Raw genomic sequence first — 22,393 nt, 5'->3', positions numbered from 1 at the left:
CAAAAATTTCCAACTTCTTTTTAATTTTAGAAAACGGAAAATTTTCATTTTCCGTGAAAAATTTAGAAAAATAGACGAACTGAATGCGTTTTCAAAATTCTTATTTTTCTTGGAAAATTTTTCCGGAAAACGTCCCGTTTTTCCGCAACTAAACACACCCTTAATCTCTTACGAGTTTTAGACATGTGGTAGGAAATAAAGTTCGTTGTTAAATAATGTAACATCTATTTTAAAAAACCCAATAAATACTTTTCAAATAACGAAAAGTGCAAACATATGTACAACACAATTCATGTCATGCCCACATAATATTGTCTATACACCTATGATAATCCCAACATTTTCTATTTACATAATCTTTTTCATTTGACTCCATGATAACTGTTGTACAACTACTTAATGCCTCTAATAACATAGAAATAAAGATACACAATCACAGTTGTTACAATTTTTTGGTATATTCTCAAGAAAACTATTCTTCAACTACACTTCGGTGGGTTGTCGTCCATTCTTCACCCAAGAATCTATCAACTTTAAGTAGTCGTTTAAACAATCTTTGAATTATTGCCGACATCTCCTCGTTAAGACTAATTGAAAAGATGTTATCATAAATATCCAAAATCCATTTCTTCAAAGTCTATTGCACTAACCACCCAATGATTATTGACTTATTGTTATAGACTTATAGTTAATATGAAGCAAAACATGTACAACGACGTCAACATTATCTTAGAAGATTGTAACTTACAATAATTTATATTTTATTTAAAAAAACAATATATTACCAAATCAACATTAGCCCAATATACACTGTATATATGGAAACATGGACTCATTACCAATTGGGATATATGTATCATTACTATAGTAAGTCAAGCATAATCGTCCACCTTTCATATAGGAGTCTTAAATCCAATAGCAATATACCCCTAAAAAATTGACATGTTGGTGATAAAGGGGTAAAGTTTAAGGATTCTTTCGTGAAGATATTATATTTTGAAATGTAAATTGTTTAAGAGTACTTACATATGTGTCTAACGAATCATGGTGCTCCTCGTGATTCATTTTTGTAGAATAAAGCTTGCCAAAATTCAAGTCCCCACCTTTCTTACTCATATTCCTAAGTCTCCACTGCTACAATGTAGATGTACCCATATCGCCAATACTCACGCTTTCCCCATCTGTAGACACCTCAACCATATACAAGGTTCTACATTTCTGTCCACAAACAACTACCAAATTCCCTTTTTCACCTTGACAACCTCCAAAATCCACATGATATCCTTCAACATCTAATTGGCCCACTTAATTTAACATTTATTTAGTTTTAGAAGGCATCCGACATTTTTCAATGTCCAATTGAAATTATGCATCACATTTTTACGTGGAATTATGCATCGGAATCTATAATACATGATTCGACTAAACTCTATGCATAACATATCAATGTGTCATCAAAATCGATTGTCACATTCAATTCTTTCTTCATTTGTTGTAGGTTAAGTCATTTTTATTTTTGGAGTGTCTAATTTCTTTGCAATTCCAACAAACAATATCTTTCCTGTTCTTTAATCGACACCTCTTTTTTTTACTTTGATCTTCCTTTACCATTAAGCCCCCCCCCCCCCCCCCCCCCCCCCCCCCCCCCCCCCACAATTTTAATATTGATCTCTAAATGAGGTTTGCAAATACATTGAAGCTTTATATTATACCATTTCTAATTAATGTGGGACACCATTGACACCCTCCACAAGCACTCAATATCCACAACTTAATACCATAAGACAACCAAAGGACTTCTAGCCTAGCGATATCAGATGGTGTCCTCCCTCTTTGAGGTCGAAGGTTCAAGTCCCGTCGTGGACATAAGTGGAATTAGGTGTTAGTTTAGGAGTAGATTAGTATATTTGTATTTGTCGGTTAAAAAAAAAAAACCATAAGACAATATCAACAAAAAGTTGTTTGAATCAATCAAAATATGATATGTAATAAATAAAAAAGAAATATGAACTATATACCAAAAATAAAATATTCCAAGTCTAATGAAGAATATTACATAAATATTGATGTAACTCGAAAAGTTTTTTTGAATTATATATATATATATATATATATATATATATATATATATATATATATATATATATATATATATATATATATATACTAATAAATAAAACTCATTTTCTGCCACATGTCATGTCCTCATTGATTTGGACACATGACATTTTAATAGATTTTTAGAATTTATTTATTTCCACATGTAATTTTCTGATTTGTTCACATATCATAACTTATTTCAGTTATAATATTGAGAGAAATAAATGTTTCCTTGAAAAATAATTGATATATTTATAATGAAATAAATGTCATAATTAATGAGAGCTTTAAAATTGATATTGATATTAAATTTAATGTTTAAATATTGATATTAAATTTGTATTTTTAATAAACCCGTGTAGTACACGGGTCTTATACCTAGTATATATATATATATATATATATATATATATATATATATATATATATATATATATATATATATATATATATATATATATATTAATTTTTACATTAAAAGCTGGTATTAAAATCGTTTTCAACTTTATCAATAAAATATTATAATTTTTTTTACTAACATAAACAGTTGGGCCCATATAAAGCCCAACTTGAATTATTTGGCCCAAACACTATATAATGCGCGAGAAACCCAATAATTGCCGGATGAAGACGAACGATGCCATTGCTTTAGTCCTACTGTGTTACGACGTCGAGTTTGTGTTACAGTTCCCGACGAATGGCGGAGCCGGTCACCGACGACAATGATTATGCCCTACAACGTCAACTTGCAGTTGTAGACGTTGTAACTCCTATTTCACATTCCATTTCTAATTCAGATTCTTCTGCGATCACTCCTTTCTCCTCACCGTTTTCTCTTCCTGACGGCTGGTTCGTCCACCCGGTCCCCCGCTCCGACGGCCTTCGCGTCGACAAGGTCTCTAAGTACATAGTGCACATAAATTTCATGTGAAATGCATCATAATTGTACTTAATTCATTGCGTTTCTTCTTAATACAAAGTTCAGTTTCCCCCTTTTTGTGGTATTAGTATGGTTATGGTTTGAATGGAGTATTTAGCAATATGTAAAACCTATCAGCTTAATTGATTTGGCTTGTAACCTAATACTTCAATTCAACGCCTCTCAAACTCGTAAAATCTCGATATTGCCTTTTAACGTCCTATAGATGTGCAAATTGCATTAAAATTATTTTCATTGAATTCTGCAGTATTACATTGAGTCAGAAACAGGGCGCAAATTTCGATCTAGAAGAGAGGTTAAGAGATACTTGAATGTTGAAGAATATAAAGCTACTAGATCCAGACCTTTGAGACTTACCTACAGAATTAAGGTGACATTTATTTCCTTGCCAAAATTTTAACAAAAAAGAAAGTAGTCACCATAACTGTAACTTGCCTTTATTCTGCATATTTTACAGAATAAGTTGGATCTGAAGATGATTACATCTCAAGCAAATGTAAGCTTTTTATCCACTTCTTTCTCTTTTGGTACTTTTAGCCTTCTACATTTATCACAAAATTTAATCCAATTATATCATTGATAATTGCTTTGTATTATAAAGTATAAACTACAATACTGTAATACACTAAAAGAAATGAAAGTATGAAGCCCTTTTTAATACAATTCTGCAGTATTACAATGATCCAAATACTGAACGAAAGTTCCGATCTTTAAAAGATGTTGAGAGGAACCTTACAAAAGGATCTACATCTACTAAATCAACCACCAAGAGGCTAAAATACCATGAAAAGGTGACATTTTTATCCTCTTTCTTCACACCCTAATGATGTATGATTAAATTAAACATATGTATAAGATTTTCACTAATTCATTTATTTATTTCTTCTTTTAGCATCTGCAGAGTTGCAGTAGTCGAAAGAAAACTGTCTCTAGAGGAAAGGTAACCTTTTAACTGTGCACTAAAACAAAATAATAATAATAATAATCTACAAAAATATACATTTTAGTGTTTTACCAATTTTTTTTTTAAATGATATTACAGATGCAGGATTTTGAAGAGGATAAATATAATCGATATCAATTAGTAAATGTAACTCCCACAAGTTTTCATTCCTCCTCCACTTTCACTCTCCCTGATGGTTGGATTGTAGAGGAAGTCCCCCGAAAAACTGGAGACCATATTGACAGGGTAATTATTAATTAATAATTAATAATTAATATTCACATCATATTATTTTATTAATTAGTTTTTTTATTTTTTTTTATTTTGTAGTATTATTATGAGCCAGGGACTGGACAGAAGTTCAGATCCTTGACAGCTGTCCAGAAGCACATAGCAGAACTTGAAGAAAATGCACCTTTATCTGTAGTACTTGAAGAGCTTAGAGAAAATAATTTACCAATTGCCAAGGCTTTTAAATTAAGCAATTCTATAAAGGTTAAATTTGTCTTTTTGACTGAATTTTATATAAATTTATATAATTTGGAAATGTTTTTTTATTTGTGTAGAATCATGGTTCATATGATTCATGGAAGAAAAGTGTTTTGAAAAAGGAAGAAGGTTCATCATCATTTACCACTAGTCCTCCAAGCAAGATCAATTGGGTTATTGCTAGTAGTGGAGGGCAAAATTGGAATGCTTTTATTGGTGATAATCCGATTCCGGATTCTCTCAAGCAAGAATGGAATGAGAGATTCCTGTTGGCCATTGGTAATGGGAATCACAATCAACCGCTTTCAGCGTAGCAAAGGTATTGGTGTAAAATGGTTACAAGATTGGGTCATGGAATCTGTTAGGAAATGGAATGGAATTCAAATTCTATTCCGTTGTATATTTTTCCTTCGTTTGTAAATCTTTCAAATAATTTAGGAGGTAATAATGACAGATGTCGATTTTTTATTTTATAAACGCATGTTTGGAAATAAATTAGCTTCTATTTATTTTTTATATATATAATAACCGAAAAACCCGAATTTTTTAAGTATATATATATATATATATATATATATATATATATATATATATATATATATATTATATTATATTAAAGCAAAACACAACCAAGACTCCCATATCTTTATATTCTACCAGAAAAAAAAAGTATCTGAATGACATCTCATAAATCCAACTCAAGCCACAAGTTTTCCGGCCAAATGGAGACACAGTTTGTCTCTGATGACATCAGCACCACCATGAACCACCGCGCTTTTCTCCGGCGAATACCCGGGGTCATGGTCACCGGACATTGTAGACACATCAGACACCCCATCACCTTCCATATCAATCAAAATATTATGAAGAATACAACACCCTAAAACAATCACCGGTAACTTATCCATATCCGGCTGCCATAGGCCGCCATCAACCGCCAACCAAACATCTTTCAACTTCTTCAACGCCCGATTGGCAAATAATCTGGTTTCAAGATGCTTCTTGTTGAACTCGATTTGGTCTTCTGTTAGGTCTTCATTTTGGTATGGAGTTATCAGCCATGGTAGGAGCTGAAAACTCGATCCTCCAACTATATATTCACCAACTTTTGTTCCATCTGATAACTCGATCTTGTTCCCGTTTAGCCTTTCTCCTTTTTGAGTGAATTTAAAGATTGTTGATTGTTTTAGCACCTTGTTGTTTGTCATACTTCCTGGCCATCCTGTGACCAAATCAATGAATCGCATTGTGGGGTCCACGATTACCTGTTAAATGCAAGAAATAACAACTTACTTTTATTTATTCGTTCATTAGAGTATTATGTTTTAATTTCACTTCTTTTTATTACAATATTGTATTTTGGAGATTCTTGAAATACAAATTAATTTTTACATCAATAATAGAGGAGATTTCCCAAAGTACAATGTCTTGATAAGGAAAAAAAACTAAAAGTACAATGCTATAATTAGATGGATTTTTCAAAATACAATGTTTTAATAAGAAAAAAGTGTAATCATTAATTTGACCGAAAGAAAATTTCACAAATGACAAACTTTTCAACTTTTATCACAAAATTACCATTCTTTCTGTCTTTCGTGAAAAATTACTCTTTTGTGACATTTTTTTTTCAGTGGTCCCTACCAAAGAAATGTTGAAGTTTATTTAAATAATTTGATTTTATTTCATGAAAGAGGCATAATTTCTTGATAAAATTACCATTTATTATTTTGCAAAAAATATAGCCATGTAAAAGTAATTTTATGAAAAAATGCATATCGAGACTAAGTCTCGATATGTGGTCATTTTATGATGAATTTTAAAAAATGTGGTTAGATGATGATAGGACCACCACATTTTGGGTAAATTTTGTGATTTACCTCGAAAAATATAATGTTGTAATAGAAAAATATAAAAATAGGATGATGTAATTAATAAAAGTACACTGCTATTTAATGCATTTAGCAGTCACCTGCAAGAGCATGCTATGGTTTTTCTCCCGATCAAGACACAACTTGGCTCTACGCTCAGAAGCAGGCGGATACATCTTCAAATGAGTGGTCTCGATTGCGCCACAACAATTTGGCAGGCCGCCAGACCTCTCAAATGAGGACTTGACCGGAGCCATATCTGGCGGCCATGTAATGTGGTGCGCACCGCTTACCTCAAGCGCGTCCACAAACCGTAAGGTTATGTCAACGACAGTCAAGTAGTTTGTCCCAAAAAAGCTCGCGATGTTTGAGGTGGGGTCAACCGTGCTTAGCCTTGTTAAAGCAATGGCTACTTGATCATTGAGGGACATTGATTTTCCATCTAAGAACATGGAGTTGGTGTCTCGAGACATCATGAACTCCTTTACTATCGAGCATATGTAGCTAAATGTTGTCCTTGATACCTTGAAAAGTGACTGAAAATTGTCGAGAGTTTTGTATGGAGATACAAGCACTATATCGACAAAAAAAAAAAAATAGAAATTAAGAATAACATATGTTATATTTATATTAAAAATGTTTATTGTGTTGAAGATGATTTTAAGAGAACTTACTAGAAATTCTCCTCGAGAGAACAACCCTCTGACCAGCTGGCCTGATTTCAATCTTGTCATCCGACTCCGGTTTTTGTTTATCTTTATTTCTTCTTATGGGAGTCATTCTTCACAACAAAGCTTAACTGCATATTTTTTGGAATTAACAAACCAGTAATGATTGTTTAATATTATACTCATTATCCTTGAATACAGACATTTAATTGTAGAATATGTTATAATTGGTTAATGAACTTTTTTTTCCCTATAAAACGCTGATGCTTTGACAAACTACTATTACAAGGTAAACAAGCAAATAGAATGAGGTGTGTTCCAAAAGAAGGGTGAAAGTGAGGTTTGAATGAGGTGTGTTCGAAATATGTTCGTAATGGTTTGAATGATGCACTCGACAGAAGTATAGGAACATGAGAAACTAAATCAGTAAATTGCGCAGTGATTTTAGCACAATGTTGATGAAATGATGTATTGTTGAATTTACAACCATTTTTGGATTGAAGAGTTTTTATTTTCGTTTAAACTGAGTTTGGTTATAAGAGTAGAAGAGGAGAAAATGGGAAATAGTTGCTATTTAGATTTGTGAGGGAATGTCCAAATAAAATAAGAGTACGCATGTACTACGACAAATAATATATGTGTCCTTGTTTGCTTAAGATTGGAGATGTTCGAAGATCGGTGTGTATTATGTTGAATGAAGAATATTTTGTACAGTGTGACAGGTAGACGACAATGTTTTCCTAAATGAAAAGCATCACACATAAATTTATTATTGAGTTTAGTGCAAAAATAGAATGAAGATGACATAGACTCTGAAAAACTTGACTATTTGTATTACCAAGACAATTGTGTCAAGTTATAGGTGACACATTGTGAAGGGCAACCACAGAAGACTTGATCTGTGATGCTAGGGTAAGAGAATAGAGTGATCCATGTAATAATTTTGAAAAACGATATTTTGTGGCTAGATAGATGTTGCTTAAACCAACATACAATAGAGTGTAATTATTTCAATGCAATAATAATAATTTTTCTGAGGAGCGGGTTTACATCTTATTAAAAATAAACAGGATTTGGAGGAACAAAACAAATAATAAGTAAAAAAAATAAATAGAATGAAAGTCTTTTAGATTGGAGGTCCTGGTTCAAACCCGAACAGAAGCAAATTAACTAATTTGGTGAATTTAATCAACTGTTAAAAAAAAAATAAAAAAAATAACATTGTGAAAAAGAATTATAAAAAAAATGTCTTTTTGGATAAATATCGTCATAAGAACCATGGCATCCATTTCCAAAATCAATTTTACAATAAAAAATATGTAGACCAAATAATATAAAGTTTACTAATTCCAAATCTAAATTACAAAAGAATAGAATTTTCAGTTTTCAATTTTCAAAAACAAGTGAAATTTTGGGGCAATTCAATGAAGCAATTTAACTGATCCCAAATTTAGATATATAATCTAGTAAATTAATATATATAGAAAATAGAAAATAGAAAATAGAAAATTAATCGTAAAGCTTACCTATCGTAACGCCTTCTTTCTTCGGATAGAATCAATCGAATAGACAGTCTTTTTCAATTTTCTGTAAAAAAAATCGTTAATTTTATAGATTTGAAACAATTGGCAATTAATCATACTATAGATATCCGATCTTCATAAATCTAAACAGATCTAGCATTGAGCGTGCTTGCTTTCTTTAACATTGTAGAATTCAAACAAAACAAAGAAATGAGTACAATGTATATACATACTTTGTTGCTGCGACAAAATCGATGTGCAAGTAAGAAGACAATCGCCGCTTAATCGAAAAGAAATGAAAGAAAATGATTACACGACTCTATTATGTTTTAGGGTTTTGGATTCCAAATTCGACTTATAAATTAGTAAAGTTGTATATATATTAATTGGGTAAATAGCACAAAAGACACTAAGTTTACACTAAAATTCTAATTTGACAATGTATTTTTTTTAATTTTTTACAGTTTTGATGACGTGGCATGTCGACATGTCAAAATTGATTTTTTTTCCCTCAAAAGACACTAAATTTTCACTTTTTTCGATTTTGACATTAATTTTAATTTTTTTTTCTTTCACTTTTGACAATCTGATTTTTTGTTCCAAATCAACATCATTTTTCCATTTGAAACCATATAAACATTTTATAAAGACATTTTAAGTCATATAAATACATTTTTTTTTCATTTAAAAACCATATTTTTGTATAAATACAATCTTTTTTTACATTCAAACCATAATTTTATGTATAAATACATATTAGTTATATAAAAACCATATTTTATATTAAATAGAGACCCAGAGATATTTATACATAAAATACGCCTTTTTTACATTCAACCCTCATACATATTTATAAATGATTATATGTATTAGTTCATTTTATATTAAAAAAAACTAAGATTCAACCTCAGACATATAATTCTTATTTACCACTCTAACGCTCCGGCGTACCGGCAGCAGCAGGATATGCCTAATCATAAATGATTATATGGAAAAGAGGTATAATCATATATGATTGTAAATGTTTATATGTATATTCCTAATCATAAATCATTATACATATATGTTTGTTCACAAATTTAGTTGGTGGAAGAATTTCAATGATATCTTGAACGTACAGCTGACAATGTGTGTATCCATAATGAGATGACAACAACACTGATGAAAAAACTATCTATAACCATTGAAGACTTTTATGGCACGAATTCGTATATCAAGGGACCAACTGTTTGTAACATGCAAAAGATTAAAAGTCTAGATCCGAAAATTCAAAAGACCATCGAGCATCTTCTCTCTCCGATGTATCATAGGATCGATGATTTTCTTCTATATTTATCAAATCTAGATTTTGTCAATGAAGCTAAAATAGATCATCAACAAAATCATACCACGGCTCAAGACCGGTATATTACCATTATTGATAAATCCGTTGCAGAACTTTCTAAAGCTTCAAAATCATCTTCCGCTACTCCCTTTCAAGCATTTAGCGAGAAATTTCAACGTCAATTAGATTCATTGCTCTCTGATATTGCCAATCTCTCAAAATCCAATCTTCAGAAGGTCCATGACTACTCGGGTGATATATCTTCTCTTCAAAAGACAATCCAACTAGTGTTAAGGAAGTTAAGGATATTAAGACACAATCCCACTCTTCTGATATATGTGAGCTTCAACAAATATTTGCTTTGTCTGATTCTAAGTTAGACTTAATTCTGGAAAAATTATCTAGTTCAACTGACAGGCCACCTAAACCATAGGGGGAAAAGGTCAACAAGCCCATATCAAGTCCTTCCCCTACCATTCATCAAGTTCCAGATTTGCCAAATGAATTTGAGAAAAAGAGAAGATAAAGATTAGATGTTATAGAAAAATCGTTGCCGAATCCCGACTTCAAGCCCAACAAAATAGAGCACGAAGGATAAGAATAGAAAAGGAACTCACCAGAAGGCAAGGGATCAAGGATCAATCAGTAAAATTTCCAAGAAGAAAGAGTATTTCCATTGCGAAACCTATCACTCTAACCCAATCAATTGTCCAACCAAAGCTTCCTCAGATTGATCCTAAAGATAGAGGCAAACAAAAGGTTGTCTTCAAATCAAAGAAGGAATTAGCTAAAGAAGCACAAGAAAATGTAGATGATGAATTAGCAAAGGACCTTCATGCTGAGGAATTAAAGGCTTATCAAGAGCTGCTTCTTGGAAAGAAATCTTCAGATATCTCTCTAGAAGAATGAAACACATGGCATGACAATCAGTTCAGACCACCCTATCCAAAAAGGACCATCTTCTTTAATCCTGATTCAAATTCATATCAGAAGATTAAGGTCATCAAGTCTAGAAGCTCCTTTGAACCTCCTTTAGATCTCTTAAATGAAAATTGGGATTACCCTACACCCCCAAATGGTACCAAGTTCAATCTATTGCTAAGTGTAGTATATCCAGTTAGATCTGATGTCGATATGGAAGAGGTTAAGACCCTCCGGTCAATGTGTCTTAACGGGACCCTCCAGTCCCGTAGCTCGTTGGACCCTCTGGTCCGGTCTAGCTCGTTGGACCCTCCGGTTCGGTCTGATCGAGGACCCTCTGGCCTCATGAGTCGTTGGACCCTCCGGTCCGGTCTATATAACACATAGCATACATATAACACAATGTACATAAATCTCAGACATACACATACACATAACACATAAGACCCTCCGGTCTGCATATAGATACCACTCTAGGTAATGTATGGTGAGAAGACTCACCTCGGGTAAATCGGATAATCTCGAACTCGAATACTGATCTAGCATCCGCCTAAGCACATAAACAATTTCATCTAATTAACAATGGCTCTCAAAGGCTACATTAATTCCCCCTTTATAACTCCTCAGAAGGGTAAAAGACCATTTTACCCTCCCCCAAGACTCAAAGTCCAAATGTTGACCAAACCCTAAAAGTCAACGAAAGTTAACTCAGTCAACGGTCCAACTTTGACTAGACTCGCCGAGTGCACTCGTTGGACTCGGCGAGTTCATGCGCATCCTCTGAACCTTCTAAGGCCTCACTCGGTCTCATTGAGTTAACCTTTCACTCGACGGGTTACCACTGATCACAAATCGCGGGGCAACCCAACTCGACTCGTCGAGTCCTCTCATGGACTCGGCGAGTTTCCTCCATGGCAACTCCCAAATGACCTCCTGAGGTCAGATCTATTTCTCTATCTTATAGATCTGACCTTTAAACACTCAAAAGTCACGTAAAGGTCCAACCTTTATACTCATGCATCACTGATAAGGCTCTTTTTGGTGAAATGGCTCCTAAAATGGCAACCTAGGTTCAAAACTCCATTGGAATTGCATAAAGTTAAATGTTTGGGACTCCCTGGACCTAAAAGGGTCCAGATCTCGAACACAACTTGCAAGAGGGGGTTTGAGGCATCCAAAACCCCAAAAAGGAATGATTCAAGCCCTAACCCCAAATAATGAAATCTATACAATAGAGAGAAAGAGGGGTCCGATTTGGTACCTCAAAATGAAACTCCTTGCTTGGCTAACTCAGAATAGCAACCTCCTTTGATCCTTCTTGCTGGAGCTCCTCTCCTTTCTTGCAAAATCACACCAATAAGCTCAAATGGCCTTCTCTCTCACTCTACACGCTCAGGCTCAATGGGTTTCTCTCTCTGGGATGGTAGCTGCAAATGAAGGCCACAAGTGCCTTTAAATAGGGCTTAAGCCCGAAGATTTAGGGTTTCTGCCAACAGCACAGACTCGTCGAGTCCACTCACTAACTCATCGAGTCCACTCATTAATCCGAGTCACCAGTCGCGGTCTGACTCGACGAGTTTAGGCGCCAACTCGTTGAGTCTACTCATTAACTCAAAACAAATACCTTGATTATGATACCTCGAAATACGGATGTTACAATTCTCCCCCACTAGAACCAGACTTTGCCCTCGAAGTCTCACTCTGCAAACAACTCTAGGTGTTGCTCTCGCATCTCCCCCTCCGGCTCCCAAGTCAACTCGGACCCTTTCCGATGTTGCCACTGAACCTGAACCAGGGGCACCTCTTTGCTGCTCAAAACCTTAATCTTCCGATCCAAGATCACGATCGGCCTCTCAATGTAATTCAAGCCCGCATCCACCTGAATATCCTCCAGCATCACTACCGTCGTCTAATCGGCTATACACTTCCTCAACTGGGATACGTGGAAGGTATCATGAATCTAATCCAACTCCTCAAGTAGCTCTAAACGATATGCTACTTTGCCCACCCTGGAAATCACCCTGAAAGGACCAATGTATCGGGGCCCCAGCTTGCCCCTTTTCCTGAATCGGATCACTCCTTTCCAAGGAGACACCTTCAGGAGTACAAAATCTCCAACCTGGAACTCGAGATTGGATCACCGCCTATCTGCGTAACTCTTCTGGCGGCTCTGGGCTGTCAGCAACCTCTGTCTTGCCTGATGTATCTGCTCATTCATCTTAAGAACTATCTCAGTGTTGCCCATCACTCGCTTCCCCACCTCGCCCCAACATATAGGGGTCGTACACCTCCTCCCATACAACAGATCAAAGGGAGGCATACCAATACTCGAATGGTGGTTGTTGTTGTAAAAAAACTCGGCCAAAGGTAGGTATGAATCCCAACTCCCACCGAAATCCATGACACATGCTCGAAGCATGTCCTCGAGCATCTGAATCGTCCGCTCACTCTGCCTGTCCGTCTGAGGGTAATAAGCAGTACTGAAATACAATCTCGTACCCAACTCCTCATGGAACTTCTTCCAGAACCTGGAAGTGAAATGTACATATCGGTCTGACACAATCGATATCGGCACTCCATGCTGCGCCACCACCTCTCTCACATACATCTCTGTGAGCCTCTCTGCAGAAGAACTCTCACTCATAGCAAGGAAGTGAGCGCTCTTCGTCAACCAATCCACAATCACCCAAATTGCATAGAAATTTGTTCAGGGGAACTCTCACTCGGCAATTTGGTGATGAAGTCCATAGAAATTTGTTCCCACTTCCACTGGGGAACCTCAAGTGGCTACAACTTTCCATGCGGACGCTGGTGCTCGGCCTTAACCCGGTGATAGGTCAAGTACCTCTCTACTACCCACGCAACATCCCTCTTCATACAAGGCAACCAGTAGTCTCTCTTCAGGTCCAAATACATCTTAGTGGCCCTGGGATGGATCGAGAATATCGACGTGTGCGCCTCCTCCATCAGTATGCTACGTGCCCCACCCATAAACGGCACCCAAATCCGACCATGAAAGGTCATCAGCCTTCGGCTATTAGTAACAAACTCGGATACCTTCCCAATCACCCTTTATCTCTTTCGGTTCTCCGGTCTCACCGCCTCTGCCTGGGCCCCTCGGATGGTGTCCAATACTGGATTCATCACCGTCATCCTCATGCATATACCTCGAATCGGGCCGATCTCCGCCCTGCGGCTCAAAGCATCGACTACCATGTTAGCCTTTCCCGAATGGTACAGGATCTCACAATCATAATCCTTTACCACATCTAACCATCTCCTCTGGTGCATGTTCAAGTTGGGCTAATCCATCAGATACTTCAAGCTCTTGTAGTCCGTGTATATAGTACACCGAACCCCATACAAATAATGGCTCCAGATCTTGAGGGGGAAAACTACTGCCCCCAACACCAAATCGTAGGTGGGGTACCTTGTCTCATGAGGCTTCAGCTGCCTCGATGCGTATGCTATCACATGCCCTATCTGCATGAGCAACGCTCCCAACCCTGATATCGACGCGTCACAGTACATCACAAAATCCTCCATTCCCTCCGGAAAGGCTAACATCGGGGCTTCACATAGTCTCTGGCGAAGAGTCTCGAACGAGGCCTGCTGATAGGGACCCCAAACAAAAGCAACGCCCTTCCGGGTCAATCTGGTGAGGGGAACGACAATCTTGGAGAAATCCCTGATAAATCTCCAATAATAGCCGACCAATCCCAGAAAACTCATGATCTCAGTGGGGGATCTCGGCACCTCCCAACTCATAACCGCCTCAATCTTGGCCGGATCGACCAATATCCCATTCTAATTAACGAGGTGTCCCAAGAACTGGACCTCCCGTAACCAGAAATCACACTTGGAGAATTTGGCATAAAGCCTCTCCGATCTCAACACTCCAAGGGTCTCTCTCAAATGCTCCTCATGCTGCTCCCTCGATCTCGAATACATTAGAATATTGTCAATGAACACAATCACCGAACGATCCAACATCGGCCTGCACACCCGGTTCATGAGATCCATGAATGTTGTTGGTGCATTGGTGAGCCCAAAAGGCATCATCACAAACTCGTAATACCCATAACGAGTCCTAAACGCCATCTTTGGGATATCCTCATCCCGCACCCTCATCTGATGATATCCCGACCTCAAGTCAATCTTGGAGAACCAAGATGCACCCTGCAACTGATCGAACAGATCATCGATCCTCGGTAGTGGATAACGGTTCTTGACCGTCAACTTGTTCAACTCCCGGTAATCAATGCACATCTGGTGTAAACCATCCTTTTTCTTGACAAAAAGGATCGATGCTCCCCATGGTGAGCTACTCGGTTGAATGAATCCCTTCCCCAACAACTCCTGAAGCTGCGAGGATAACTCCTGCATTTCTGGTGGCGCAAGGCGATAGGGTGCCTTGGCAATAGGCGCTGCTCCCGGAACCAAATCAATATGAAACTCCACCTGCCTCTTTGGAGGCACACCCGACAACTCCTCGGGGAAAACATCCGGGAATTCACGCACTATAGGGACCTCGTCGACAGAACTCCGCCTCTTGGTGGCAACTCACGTATCCATCACGTAGGCTACAAACCCCTTGTAGCCCCATTGTAGACTTTGCCTTGCTCTGGCAGCTGAGCAAAATGCTGACCCCAATCAAGTACCCTCGCCATATACCGTAAGCACTCCCCCACTAGGGTCTCGTATGGTCACCAACTAACGCTTGCAGTCGATAAAAGCTCTGAATCGGCTCAACCAGTCCATACCCACGATGACACAGACATCCCCCATCGCAATCGGTACCAGATCTATCGGAAACCCAATACCAAAAATCTCGAGTACACATCCTCGAATCACATCAGTAGCATATACCGCCGGCTCGTCAGCTATAGAAACTCGCAGAGGTCGACTCAACGCCTCTCATCGGATACTGATATGCTGGCTAAATCCTAATAACACCAAAGCAGGTACAAAATTCACAAGAAAAGTACTTAAGTACCTAAGCATACCACAATATAAGCACAAAATCCCAAACTCAGCAATAGAAGATAAAAGGATACATACCAGCCATGACGTCGGGCGTTGCGCAGACCTCTTCCGTTGTCAACTGGAAGGCTCTCCCGCGAGCCTTCGGTGTCTCAGCTTTCGCTGGCCGGGTCTCGGTAGCTCTAGCAGCAGGTGCATGTCCCTATGCTGATCCCTGGAGTAACTGCGGGCACTCGGCCTTCCGATGGCCGGTCTGGTTACAGTGAAAGCAAACTGCAAGCCCCTTGGGGTAATCCTTCGCGAAATGCCCCACCTTGCCACACTTGTAGCACACCCCCGTTCTGCATACCCCCTCGTGGCTCTTGCCGCACTTCCCACAAATGCGGCCCTTCTGACCCCCAGATCTCAAATCAACGGGCTTCGCCCGCTTGGCTGCTGGCTGTGACTACACTGGGTCGCCTGTCCCTCCTTTGAGACTCGGCCTCCTCCCTGGCCTGAGTCTCTAGCTCAATCTCCCTCTTCCGGGCAGTTCCCTGGAGCTCAGAAAATGTCTGGTATGTCGAGTTTGCCACGAACTCACGAATCTCCCTCCTCAGTATTCTCAGATATCGGCTCATACGTGCCTGTTCAGTAGACACGTGCTCAGGGCAAAACAACGCCCTCTCATGAAACATCCGTGTGATCACAGTCACAGACTCTGTCCCCTGCTTGAGGGACAAGAACTCCTGGGCCAAATGTTCCCTCTCCACATGGGGAACATACTCATCTCAGAACATGGTGGTGAACCTCTCCCAGGTCACCGTTGTAATCTCTACAAGAGTGAAGTCAGCCGTCACAAGATTCCACCAGTCCTTCGCTCCCAAGCGAAGTTGGTTCAGCGCGAACCGTACTCTCAGATGCTCCGGACAAGAATATGTGTAGAACCATCCCTCAATGTTAGAGATCCATCTCATCGCAGCTATCGGATCCTGAGTCTCATCAAACTCTGGTGGCTTCGTGTTGCTGATCCTGTGTTTCCAGTAGTATGGGCCCTATACTACCTTCCACAACGCATCAGCATTCACCCCAAGTCCTCCTCCTAGGATCCCAGATCACAAGTACTCTATATCTCGCTACGAACATGCTACTCTCTAGTAGGCCACTCATAAACTCCTCGTTGCTACCTACTCACTCTCGAAGAACTCATAGTAGCAGTAATCTCCAAGGCTAAGGCATCACAAATCAGGCCACCCTAGTCCTAGATATGAATACCTAGCCTACTCTAGCATGCATAGCATATCACATAATATCTCATAACACATAATGTAAGGGTATTTGGGAAATCACCGTTCGGGCGTTGGCTGATCGTACACACTGCTCCTTTTTGCTTTTCTCAAAATCTTTTACTCTTTTAGAAAAATTGTTCCTTCTTATGAAAAGCTCTCTCAAATCCTCAGTTTGAGTTCAGATACGCCCGAAGGTGAATCCGAATCCCTCAAATCAAGGCTCTGATACCAACTTGTAAGAACGTGAATTTTCAAAACAATTTTTCATTTTCAAACATAACAATTTCACACAGTAATCTCAAATCTCAATGTATCAAATATCTGTTCAGAAAACACATCCCATAATCTCGAATACATAAATCTCTATCAGTGTGTACGGATCATGCCGGCGCCTTCCCGCGATCCTCACTGGTACCTGAAACACATATCACATAACACGGTAATCATAATTGCTTAGTGAGTTCCCCAAAATACCACATACAACACATAAGCTACTTGAGGCTATAACTCGGTATGACAATCTGGTCAATGTGTCTCAACGGGACCCTCCAGTCTCGTAGCTCGTTGGATCCTCTGGTCCGGTCTAGCTCGTTGGACCCTTCGGTCCGGTCTGATCGAGGACCCTCTGGCCTCATGAGTCGTTGGACCCTCCGGTCCGGTCTATATAACACATAGCATACATATAACACAATGCACATAAATCTCAGACATACACATACACATAACACATAAGACCCTCCGGTCTGCATATAGATACTACTCTAGGTAATGTATGGTGAGAAGACTCACCTCGGGTAAATCGGATAATCTCGAACTCGAATACTGATCTAGCCTCCGCCTAAGCACATAAACAATTTCATCTAATTAACAACGGCTCTCAAAGGCTAGATTAATTCCCCCTTTATAAATCCTCAGAAGGGTAAAATACCATTTTACCCTCCCCCAAGACCCAAAGTCCAAATGTTGACCAAACACTAAAAGTCAACGAAAGTCAACTCAGTCAACGATCCAACTTTGACCAGACTCTCCGAGTGCACTCATGGGACTCGGCGAGTTCATGTACATCCTCTGAACCTTCTAAGGCCTCACTCGGTCTCGTCGAGTTAACCTTTCACTCGACGGGTTACCACTGATCACGAATCGCAAGGCAACCAACTCGACTCGTCGAGTCCTCTCATGGACTCGGCGAGTTTCCTCCATGGCAACTCCCAAATGACCTCCTGAGGTCAGACCTATTTCTCTATCTTATAGATCTGACCTTTAAACACTCAAAAGTCATGTAAAGGTCCAACCTTTATACTCATGCATCACTCATAAGGCTCTTTTTGGTGAAATGGGTCCTAAAATGGCAACCTAGGTTCAAAACTTCATTGGAATTGCATAAAGTTGGATGTTTGGGACTCCCTGGACCTAAAAGGGTCCAGATCTCGAACACAACTTCAAGGCCGGTCCTTTGAGTTTCGATGCCCAGGGCAACCAAAATTAATAATTCCCCTATGTATCTTTTTTTATTACCAACATATGTGTTGCAAAAATGTGACACAAAGAAGTGTAATAATAAACAAAAGAAAATAAAAAAAATAACTAAAGATCACCATTGTTTCTCTATGAGAGTGAAACTTTGAGGTTGAAAATGCAAATGTCATGCAAAATGCAAGCATACAAATTAAGACACTTATAACTAGTAATAAAATAAAAGTTCAAACTTCAGTCAAATCTTTTAATAGTTTGGCACTCCAAAATATATATAAACCAACAATACATATTATATTCAATAAGTTATAATAATTGAATTTACAAGTTACAACGATTAAAAACAAATCTACTTCAATTTTCTGCAAACTTGATGAATATATTTATGTTATAACTTAATGGAAAAATCAATGAAAAAAATATTAACTTTCATATTTTTACATGATATAGTTCGTGTACACGGCCTACCACAAATCTTTTTCTCAAACACTATCGTCAGCATCTTTTTCACTAATATATTTTCCATTTCTTTATTATTATGATAAATTGTTTTTATAAATATGATAAACAGAGATGAGGACCATGGTTAGCCACTTTAGTTCATGAACTTTGCCAAACATTTCATCTAGTACTTTCAATAAACACTTGCAACTTGTCAAAAATTTAAAGCCACAAACATAAATATAGGTATTTTTAAGCTTCGATTAGATCCAAACACAACAAGAAGATAAAGTCTTAAACTAGTAGAATAACTACAATATAAACCGAATCCTCCATCGGCTTTTTCTGTTAAGAAAATCGTAGTTTTCAATATTCACAATAAAACTAGAATGATGAGTGGGCGCGTGATAGATACATAAACAACTTGGAATAAACATGATTCTTTGGCATTTCACTACTAAAGAAAGAGAAACTTCCCTATCAGATGAAATCAAAGTAATAAAAAAATCTCAAACAAAACCGTCAATATATAATTAAAATACCAAATATACAAGAAAAAGAAAATACCAGCACAAAATCTTACTATAAATCAATGCTTGCAACTTAAGAAATAGTAGAAAGTATGTCCAGGAACACAAATGAAATCAGATTAGGACTTTAGAATATTGAACTAGGACTTACGACAAAGGAAGAATGAAAGTATAGGAGAAATTTAGATTGAGAATTATGAAAATGTAATAACAAGCGGCATCGACTAATAAATGCTCTGTTCGCATGCCCATCTCCTCGTATTCTCCTATCTCGACGTTTGATGCGTTAATTAGGCATGCATTTATTTTTTCTGTTTGAATAACTTAACTTTGCCGCTTCATGAATCATGTCTCCCCTTCTATTTAAAACGACATTATGGAATAGACATAAAATGAGGCCCAATATAACAGTTCCCATAACATTAGGTACAAATAAAATGTTGCCCCATAAAATTTGTTGCCCTGGGCCATGGCCCAGCTCTCCCTAGGCTTGGGCCGGCCCTACACAACTTGCAAGAGGGGGGTTTGAGGCATCCGAAACCCTAAAAAGGAATGATTCAAGCCCTAACCCCAAATAATGAAATCCATACAATAGAGAGAAAGAGGGGTCCGATTTGGTACCTCAAAATGAAACTCCTTGCTTGGCTGACTCTGAATAGCAACCTCCTTTGATCCTTCTTATTGTAGCTCATCTCCTTTCTTGCAAAATCACACCAATAAGCTCAAATGGCCTTCTCTCTCTCACACTACACGCTCAAGCTCGATGGGATTCTCTCTTAGGGATGGTAGCCGCAAATGAAGTCCATAAGTGCCTTTAAATAGGGCTCAGGCCCGAAGATTTAGGGTTTCTGCCAACAGCACGGACTCGTCGAGTCCACTCACTGACTTGTCGAGTCCACTCATTAATCCGAGTCATCAGTCACGGTCTGACTCGACGAGTTTAGGCGCCAACTCGTCGAGTCTACTCATTAACTCAAAACAAATACCTTGATTATGATACCTGGAAATCCTAATGTTACAGTTCTGGGCATGGTTGTTGACTTCAGTTTTGATTGGGATATAATTCCATTCAGAGAGAAGGATGCTAATAAACCAAGTTTGGACCTAACTGTGGAAATGAATGAACAGGGAACATACTCAAAAAACCACACAAATGAGTTGTGTTTTCATCTAAGGGGCAATTGAGAATCATGAGGACTTCTCAAAAACATCTTCTCTATTCAGAATTTATCCAAGAAATTATCAATCTTTTGAAGAGAATAAGAGATCAAGGTAGTACATTGAGAGTGAATACAATTCAAGAACTCACATGGTTTCTGAATTTTTTCCAGTGGTTACTAAATTTGAGGAATAAAGTGTAGATTGTGTGTTTTTATTATGTTTTTCTGTTTAAACATATGGATTAAATTCTTTTTGTTACTAATAACTCTATTTATAAAATTTCATTATGCATGATATATCTTTTATTTTTACTCCTTACTTCAGTAACCATCACATAGGGGAAACTATTGGAAAATATGTGTATGTGATTGTCACTTGAAATAAGTTGAGCACTTGCCTATATATCTGTAACAAATATTATCAAAATATCTCAAGTTATATAGATGATAATAACAAACCAAGTGTTTGAAGAATCAGATGTTGTAGCTCTTACAATTGAAATGGGGAATTTATTGAACGTGGAGCACTTGTTGAAAGAAAGTTGGACCATCATGATCTCAGATGGCACATCTAGATCATATGTGGAGCATCAATACATTGATGGGTCATATGGAATATTGATGGCTCATCTGAAATATTGTTGGCTCATCCATAGCTCCATAGCTCATCAAGACATTAATGTCTCAACATGAATATTGGTGGCTCATCTCAAGTCAATAGAGCATCATGAACATGTTGGTGGCTCATCAGAATTGCACATGACACATCACGTACAATGATGACATGTCCAAGTTCTGAATGACACATCTAGTTCCTCTATGGAACATCATGAAAAAGTGTTTGTACATCTTCAAGTCCAAGACACATTCCAACATTCAAGAAACAAATCAACTTAACCATTGAAACTTCTATAAGCTGGTGACATATTAAAAGATAATGGAGCAACATGATGCTCATGATGCTTAACATACTTTCAATGTTGATCAAGAAGTCAAGAGATATGAAGACTCAAAACTTTGATGAAACCCTAACAGAATACTAACAGAATTGGAATATTCCATCCATTCTCCGTTAAGTGGGGCATGGTGTCAACCGATGACTAAGTCATGATGACGTGTCAACACCTTATGCCGTTAAGTCATATGGTTTATGGATTATAGGGTTATGACATTAAGTCATAAGGCTTGTCGTAAAAGGGTTATGACATTAAGTCATATGGGTTTGGGTTAAAGGGTTATGGGTTGACTCATATGTTTTAAGGTGAAAGTGTTATTGCATTAATTCATATAGGTTAGGGTTAAAGGATTATTATATTAAGTCATATACGTTAGTGTTATAGAGTTATGGCATTAAGTCATATGGGTTATGGTGTAAGTATTATAGCATTTAATCAAACGGGTTAGGGTTAAAGGATTAAGGCATTAGGGCATTATGTTTAAAAGTTGAGCATTGAAGGATTGCATAACCTTCCCATGTAAGGGGGATGGTTTTGGAGGTTCCTTGGGCTTCTTGGAAGCCTTAAGGAGCAAGAAAATGGATAAGGGTTATCTATGAAAACCGGCCTTATCCAAGACTCCTTACTCACCTATATAAAACCTTTATGAGGTTCATTATTTTCGGTCACTCCTCTAAGAGACTTAAAGCCAAAAATTTCCATCCCCTCCCCTCCCCCTCTCAAGTCTTATATTGCTAGGGTTTGGGTACAAACCATTAGATGCACGAGATTACCGGTGCTTACTTTTTGAAGAAGGAATTGTTCATTAT

General features: G+C 37.7%; 2 protein-coding genes across 2 annotated transcripts; one reads left to right on the top strand and one right to left on the bottom strand.

Annotated features, from left to right (window-relative positions):
• Positions 1 to 2,716: 2,716 nt before the first annotated feature.
• LOC111896561 (methyl-CpG-binding domain-containing protein 7) lies at positions 2,717 to 5,000 on the top strand. Its single transcript, XM_023892529.3, has 8 exons — positions 2,717 to 2,995; positions 3,288 to 3,410; positions 3,498 to 3,536; positions 3,712 to 3,831; positions 3,933 to 3,980; positions 4,083 to 4,229; positions 4,314 to 4,478; positions 4,550 to 5,000. Exons 1-8 carry the CDS (start codon positions 2,798 to 2,800, stop codon positions 4,784 to 4,786), a joined length of 1,077 nt encoding a protein of 358 aa, XP_023748297.1. The 5' UTR covers positions 2,717 to 2,797; the 3' UTR covers positions 4,787 to 5,000.
• A 170-nt stretch (positions 5,001 to 5,170) lies between these two features.
• Positions 5,171 to 7,120, bottom strand: LOC111896560 (protein ALP1-like). Its single transcript, XM_023892527.1, has 3 exons — positions 7,015 to 7,120; positions 6,442 to 6,914; positions 5,171 to 5,737 (listed from the first exon to the last, which is right to left on the bottom strand). The coding sequence occupies exons 1-3, from the start codon at positions 7,118 to 7,120 to the stop codon at positions 5,171 to 5,173; spliced, it is 1,146 nt and encodes a 381-aa protein (XP_023748295.1).
• Positions 7,121 to 22,393: the final 15,273 nt, after the last annotated feature.

This window comes from Lactuca sativa, chromosome 5, assembly GCF_002870075.4.
Source record: "Lactuca sativa cultivar Salinas chromosome 5, Lsat_Salinas_v11, whole genome shotgun sequence".
Lineage (NCBI taxonomy): Eukaryota > Viridiplantae > Streptophyta > Magnoliopsida > Asterales > Asteraceae > Lactuca > Lactuca sativa.
This window is presented reverse-complemented; position numbering and strand designations above follow the sequence as displayed.

Bases quoted from the DNA above. Each gene is read 5' to 3' on its own strand.
- LOC111896561 (XM_023892529.3), top strand. From the start codon at position 2,798: ATGGCGGAGCCGGTCACCGACGACAATGATTATGCCCTACAACGTCAA. The intron at 3,411-3,497 runs GTGACATTTATT...CATATTTTACAG, and splicing joins GACTTACCTACAGAATTAAG to AATAAGTTGGATCTGAAGAT. The intron at 3,537-3,711 runs GTAAGCTTTTTA...ACAATTCTGCAG, and splicing joins TGATTACATCTCAAGCAAAT to TATTACAATGATCCAAATAC.
- LOC111896560 (XM_023892527.1), bottom strand. From the start codon at position 7,120: ATGACTCCCATAAGAAGAAATAAAGATAAACAAAAACCGGAGTCGGAT. The intron at 6,915-7,014 runs GTAAGTTCTCTT...TTGTCGATATAG, and splicing joins TCTCTCGAGGAGAATTTCTA to TGCTTGTATCTCCATACAAA. The intron at 5,738-6,441 runs GTGACTGCTAAA...TGCATTTAACAG, and splicing joins ACCATAGCATGCTCTTGCAG to GTAATCGTGGACCCCACAAT.